At 37.0% G+C, this 7725-nt stretch overlaps 1 protein-coding gene across 1 annotated transcript; it reads right to left on the reverse strand.

The window, feature by feature from the left end:
- Nucleotides 1–6673: 6673 nt before the first annotated feature.
- hoxa13b (homeobox A13b) lies at nucleotides 6674–7725 on the reverse strand. The gene is made up of 2 exons (XM_041793933.1): nucleotides 7092–7725; nucleotides 6674–6912 (listed from the first exon to the last, which is right to left on the reverse strand). The coding sequence occupies exons 1-2, from the start codon at nucleotides 7723–7725 to the stop codon at nucleotides 6674–6676; spliced, it is 873 nt and encodes a 290-aa protein (XP_041649867.1).

Here is a 7725-nt window from a genome sequence, read left to right on the forward strand (position 1 = left end):
GCCTTTAAAAACACTTTGACACTTTACAAAAGTAAAAACTTCACGTGCTTTAAAATTGCACAGGATTTAGGTGAGCAGGGGTCCATTAAACAATTTATAGCCTACCATTTGTTGACGCATGAAAGTCATGGCTCGTTGTTTCCAAGCGACATAAAGGCTGACTGTAGTAAAACCCTGCTGGTCTGAGGAACCAGAAAGAGTTAAAGGTAACCGGATAACTCAGTCTAAGAGACATTTTAGAATACGAATGTAGTAAAAAAAAAAAAGGTTTTTTGGAATTGATGAGACAAGGTCAGTGTAGTTATAGGCCAACTTTTTCTCTCAAGAGAAATCTTAAATCAAGAAACAAACTTTCCCAATGTCCCAATTATTGTTAAAATATCAGAAAATAAAATCTGAAAAAACCTGCCCTTGGCCAGGGCAGCTCATATTAAACTGGGAATCTGTAAAAGGGGAAAGAATAACATTTATGTTTCTCTTTTTTTTTTTTTTTTTTTTGTTGTTGTTGTTGTTTGTTTGTTTGTTTTGTTTTGTTTTTTGTTTTGTAAAAACAAGAAAAATGGTTTGTTTATTTTTTGTGTTCTGATTAAAAAAAGATCAAAGAATGTACATTATTTTATTTTTATTCTTTAATTATTCATTTATTGATTTCTTTGAAATACAAGAAAGGGAAACAGAAAAAATAGTTCATTTTTGTTTCCTGTTATTTTATTCCAAATTTAATACCCACTCCCAAATTACTGGCACGGAGTCACACATAAAAGGAAAAACAAGAATGTTACATCACCAGTGTTCTGTTTTTTGGTCTTCCTTTTTGATCAGAGCACAAAATCAGTAAATACGAAAAATGTTTCTCATTTATTGATTTCATTTGAAATACAAAAAAGGGAAACAGAAAAAATATATTTTCTGTTATTTGATTCCAAATCTAATACCCATTCCCAAATTATTGGCACTAAGTCACACATACAAGGAAAAAAAAAGAATGTTACATCACCAGTGTTCCATTCTTTGGGCTTCCTTTTTGATCAGAGCACAAAATCAATAAGTATAAAAAGTGTTTTTCAATTATTGATTTCTTTTGGAATACAAAAAAGGAAACAGAACAACAAAAATAGTTGTCTTTTTGTTGTCTTTATACTCCCAATTTAATAGCACCAAGCCACACAAAACAAAAAAAGAATGTTACATCACAAAAAAGGAAACAAAACAAATAAGGTTCATTTTTATCTGTTATTCCTCATCCCAGATAACTAACATCAAGTCATACATAACAGGAAAAAAGAATGTTACATCACTAGTGTTCCAATCTTTGGTCCTCCTTCTTTTTATCCCTAATTTAACAGCACCCTAGCACACATAAGAGGAAAGAGAATGTTACATTACAAAAAAAGGGAAGCAAAACAAAAAACGCAAGGCATTTTTTTTCTATTCATGTTTTAGGTTTCTTTTTTTTAAACAGTAACTGGAAAACAGCTTGTTTCTTGGTTTTAGATTGCTCATTTAAAAACAAAACTCCATTACCATAAAATACTACGACCATATTAGTTATACCTTTTAATTAATGAAGTTTTGCAGACAAAGGAACTACTTGGTGCGAGTTCAAGTCCTGACATTCACCACATTTTCTGGTCCTGTCTCCATAACTAGACTGTTAAATTATTATTTTACAACATATCACTATAATTCCTATATATCTATGTAGGATCATTCAGGCAATTACAGTTAAATTTTAGTTTAAGATGTATTTGCGTGTAGTTCAATACATGAAAATACCATTAAAAATGTCAAAGCTATCCTATTTGTCATTCTTTTTTATTTTTGTGGAATAAGCATCAATAAAATGTCAAATCTGGTATTTTAACAGCAGGCTGCATTTGAATACACTGAAAAAGACTTTTGTTAGAGAACTTTTCAGATTGGCTTAGTCAGATAAGCAGTTTTTTTAAGTAGTCAGGTCCAACAATGACGTTTTTTCAGTGTAACACTGAAGTGAAGAAAATCTTATTTTCTTGTGCATGTCAGTGTGTCGGTATCTATCTGTTTGTCAGGCTGCTGCTGTAAACAAAAGTGTTGAACATGTTGTGTTGTTCAGCAATTAAAGTCAGCTGTAAATCACAGACGGTCACTGACAGCAGGGTTCAATGTTGTTTGTGCTGAAGCTCCGCATCTGTTTACACTTGAATCACGGACTGTTCCTTTAAAGACAAATATTCACTCATTCTTCTCTGACATTTCTGATATTTCTGAGCACTTCATTGAGTTTATAGAGAGGAAGTTTGCAACACACTTAGTATTTTATTTATTCATATATTTGTTTTCTGGGCTTTCAGTCTCTCACATGTTTAACAGCTGAAATTTGAAGCAGATGTTTATTGGAGTGTAGTATTAAAAATGTCCTGTAAAATATAGAAAAGACTGATGTGGGTTCAGATTAAACATATTAGCACTGCTTCCTTGTGGCCTGTATTTAATGGCTGGATTTGATTTGTCATTGAGGATATTTTAATTGATTGTAACTTACTGCTGTATATGTGGTTGCCATCTGTGCTGTGATGGCATAGAGATGTAACAGTCATGACATTAAATGCTCCAAATGAGAGTCTGATCAAATGTGTTGATTAAATATGCTGTCAGACTTGGAAAACATTAGTCTATTGACTGTTGTTTATATTTATTTGTTTGTTTGATGTCTTCGCCGCCTGTTTTAAAGCTGACTCCAGACAAAGCTGCAGGCATCCTCCAGCTGAGGCAGGCAAAGACCACCAGAAAAGATCAAATGTGCTACACTGAACCATATCACAGAGGGCTTTTATCATTTGGCTCAGACAACCGTCATAGCAGAAACATTTAATCCTCAGAGTTCGACGACATTACATCTGTTTACTAAACGGCAAAGATCCCATCATTGGTGTTATTGATTCATGCCTGCACTCACACATACGGGTCTTTAGGGGTGACGTGCACAGTCCTGACTAGCAGTTAGGGGGCGCAATGACACAAAATAACAGAGTCGATGTGAAGGGGAGGATTTAAAGAGACCCATACTCAGTCAGTGTGGAGTATTATCAACACCAACATGAAACAGAAGCGGTGAAATCCTTCTCTGAAGTCAAAGTTGTGCTCGCAGGAGTTCAAGTAGTGCAACGAACTCCATAAAGGACAGATCACGTGCGTCTATACGCACCAATAACACAGGAAACATCTTTAAAAGTCAGATTTTTTCGCAATCTTGATTAATAGAATAAATATGGCCGTGTTGTGTCAAAAATTAAAGTGTTGTCGAAACGAAATTTTGGATGTGACTTTTTAAAATGTTAAAGAAAATACTGTTAAAGCCTATTAAGAGTGCTGGTGCACTTCAGAAAAAAAATGAAGCATGAGAAAACATGCCATGATAACAAACATGTCTGCTGTTTAACCATGTTTGAGTGTTCATTTTGGCATCTTTTCTAAACTTACATTGAGTCTTAGTCACATCTTAGTTATTTTTTCTCTTGAAAGTATGAGTTTAGTTTTAGACTCAAAAACATTTCAGTCAAAACAGTTGCTCTCTTTGAATTAACCACATTTTAGCATAAAAATGTAAAACCCTCAGACTGATGCTCTGACAACACTTAAATCTCTTTAGAATATACTGAACAAAGTACTGGCACACCTTGAATGCTCTCTTCCCAGTCTCTCCGTGTGGAGATGTCATGGATGTCAAACAGTCCAGCTCACTAATACACACTGTGAAAACGAACACGAGGGCCAATGTTAAATCGTTTAGTGGCATCTTTCACAGCTTTTTGATTTAAGGGGCTCAATTCAAAACTTCATATTGGCACTAGGTTGACAACATGCTCATAACTCAAATATTGTAATGGAGGATAAAATTATGCCAACAGAAATCTAGTGAAAGTAGCTGTGCTGACTATCCAGAAAATGTTGGCTCAACCTTTATGTTCACTTGGTATTTATCTTACATCATTTATGAACTCATTATAATGTTATCAAAAGTGCAGCCAGAACTTCACTATTTGACATTGATCAAGTTGGACTTTTATACAGTGTATTTTTGTCTCCTTGACGAAGACCTAGCCTACTTTTCGTCAGACTTTTTATCATCAAAGATCTATATAGAGCTGGTCTTCCTCTCAAAAAGATAGTCCACTAACATTTTTAGTCTGAGATAAGTCGATGGAGTTGCAGATACACTATAAGTAAGCATAAGTTTAACCTATTATGGCCAGTTTGGAGGTCAGTGCCATGCAGACTGTTTGTTCATTTGGCAGAAAACTTCTTACATTTAAAGTAGAGCCTTTGTCTTACAATAACTTGTGCATGAAGTCCTTACCTTAGGCAACTCACTGATAAATCTCAGTCTGTGATAAAATAGAGAGGATGATTATCCCTCTATAAATGTTTCATTGAGGGTCACAGAAGGAAAAACAACAAATACCTCACTGTAAAAAGCCCGCTTGTTAAAGGTTGAGTGAACAGAATAGAAGTATGAAGTATAGGGCGCACTTTTGTTAAGTTAAATATAGTTTATAAAACATGTTACACTGAGCTTATCAAATTAAGGCATATACCAAGTAAACATATAGGTTGAATTTCAGAAAACATTTTCTGGTGGCTCAGGTGAAATAGTTTACAACCACTTTAGTCAGGCCAACTATACTAAATATTTAAACTGGAAAAATATGCCAAGTCAACTTTTTTTTTAAAACTATGAGCATGTTATGTTAACTTAGTGGCAACATGAGGTATTAATGTGGGCTCCTGAGAAACTTGTTTTTACGTTGAGCCCCCAAATTCGTTTTTATGTTCGTTTAGTGTTAAAACTTTTACAAGCAATTATAAAAATGATTGTAGTTCTGATTTGCATTACGCTTATTAACAAATCATAAATAAAACTGAATTTTTTTTTAAATCCAAAATAAAACACCGTAGAAGTTAAAAATAAAATGTGCGTCCTTCGGCATAAATCAAATGGATTACATCTTTAAAATCATGATTTTAAATGCAGAGCTAAATAGTCAAATCAGCAAACCGTTCAAAAGTTCTAGGGAGTTTTCAACAAATTTAGGAATTTACATTTGAAAATGTCCGAGACTGGGTTGAAGATTACGCACAGTTTAGATGATCGGAGAGCAGGGCCACAGGGCAGAAAATACGCACGAGAAAAAAACAGTCTAACGAACAAAAATGCTTTTTTCTTTTTAACAACCCAGTTTAAGTGGTGCTGTTTGATGGGAAAATATATTAATGAGCTGATAAATGTAAAAAAAGAAAAAAAACAGAGGGTTAAATTTGAATAAAGGTAATTGTATAAAAATGCGCCTGCGCAATTAACATAGGCCTATGCTAAATTTGAAAAATGCAATAACATCAGTGCAGTTTTGCTGTACTTCTTTAAGATCTCTAAGTGGGAAACCGTTTTCATAATCTGTGTAAAATAAATCTTTCCTCTGTGTGAAAAGTAAATCACATCATTACACACGCTTGAGGCATTAAAACATTTGCAGGCAGTCAGCATTCAGACATGGCTACAATAAGGGCCAGTGGCTGTTACTGTGCTGACACACTCTCACCACTAGATGGCGATGTGAACTCTTGAAGCTAGATCCTACAGAGCTTCTGGTGTCTGATGAAGGCCTGCTGGCCTACTTACACCCGTCAGTGAAGGGAACAGTAGTCATGTTTGATTTAACCCCCAAAACACAAAGCTTAAGAACGTTTTTTGAACTTTGTCTCAAAATAATAAACAAAACTGACGAAAATCATATTGTGTCTCTGAAATATTTATTGTCAAAAACTTTGGCTATTGCAGTCAAAATGGAGAAAAGATAGTGGCAGGCAGAGAGTATTTACATGTTTAGATATGACAGCACTCTTCTGCACAATCGACCCTGATTGACAGGAAGAAATCGGCCAGACAGGCTCGAGAAAAAAATCCTTGAGAAGGACATGAAATGCTCAGAGTGTACCCTTGGTAGTGTTTCTTTAAATACTGTCAGATTAATAGAAAGGATATAAGACTGAATTAACCAAAGCAGGTGCGCGTAGATCCTGTTTTTCAAGCTTTCAGATGGAGGTATGGAGTTTATCTGAAGAATTTACGCACAACCTTTACCAGAAGTGAAGTAGGCTGACATTTCTGTGTACATAGAACAGCAGTCATAGATCTCTGACAACCCTGAAAGTAAAAAGGACGAGAAAAGGGAGGATTTATATTATTAAAATTCTTATGGTTAAAGTTTGGCTCTTTGTCAGGATTATCACCAAGAAGTTTAAGTTTATTTGTTACAAGTTGAACGTGGTTCTGGTTCTTCATTTTACGTATATCAACTTAACTTTGCTGATTGAATTCACTGAAATAAAACCACAGCGTGGCTCTGGATGTCACGTGGCTTTCTTGCAGAATGTCTTATCGTGTGATGAGTATTTAGAGAAGTCCTTTCAGACTCGCCCTGGTCAAAATGTTGCAAACCATTTCCGTCCTCCTGTCAGCAGGCCGCACCGACTGGTTCCAATTAAAAAGTGAGGAAGGAAATGTGCAGGTCAAAAAACAGAGCCGCTCTGGCGACTAAAAAGCTTGTTCATATCATGTAATAAATTATCGCACAGTTTTTTGGATGAAGGCACATCCGTGTCCTGTTTCAGCGTTTCCCCCCCCCCCCCACAGCTAACTGGGGGTCTTGAATTTATTGACCACTTTTTTCTCCTTGACACGCCGGTTCTGAAACCAGATTGTCACTTGTCTCTCAGTCAGGTTCGTTTGCGCTGATATTCTCCTCCTTTTGTCCTTGGTGATGAATTTATTGGCGGCGTACTCCCTCTCCAACTCCTTTAGCTGAACCTTAGTGTATGGCACGCGCTTCTTTCTCCCTCGGCGGATAGAGCTGTCGCCTCCGGATATACCGTCTGTGGAGAAGGAAAAAGGTTTACTGTACTTCATTTTTAAAGAACAATTTGATTTTTAAAAATAGGCACAACTAGAAAATGTAAATTTTTAAAGGGTGGTGTTATATTTGCCTTTACATTGAAACTGCAAATTCCCATGCAAAATGGGTATTCCTCTCTTTAAAAACCATATAAAATACCTTGCAACGAGGATTTCCACAGAGGGTTTGACTGTGGCTGCTCTTTGGCGCAGTAAACTTGACCACTCCAGCCATTAGTGATGGCCCAAGGCTGGTAGGGCTCCATGGGCAGCAGAGGCTCGTGTCTGGGCTCAGATGGCGCACTCAGCGCAGGTACCACCGGCACGTCCAGGTAGCTGGGCTGATAAGGACCAGTGGAATAACCCTGATAAAACGCAAATTCCTTCGCCCTGGTTGAGAACTCCTCTCCAGAGACGGATGAGTCCATGTATTTCTCGCCATATCCAGAGGGCTGCGCGCACGCCTTGACGCTGCTGTGTGACATCCTGCACGGGTAATAGCTGCTTCCAAAGTATCCATAAGGCAAAGACGCGTTTGGAGAGCTCTGAGTGGCAGAACATGGGCTGCACTGTTTGCCAGGCTCCCCGATGCCAGACACTGGCACCTCACTCGCAGTGTAGGTGGTGCTGGGAGCCAGCGAGGTTGGATGTGCTAACAAATTCCTGCACTGGTTTGCTGCGAAATTGCCTCCAGAAAATCCCTCCATGTTCTTGCTTCTTTCATCCAGACCGCTGTCGTAGAGGAACATCACCGGTTCGATCCAGTGCGATTGGAGGAGTAATGAAGCGGTCAT

The sequence above is a fragment of the Cheilinus undulatus genome, linkage group 8 (genome assembly GCF_018320785.1).
Source record: "Cheilinus undulatus linkage group 8, ASM1832078v1, whole genome shotgun sequence".
Taxonomy (NCBI): domain Eukaryota; kingdom Metazoa; phylum Chordata; class Actinopteri; order Labriformes; family Labridae; genus Cheilinus; species Cheilinus undulatus.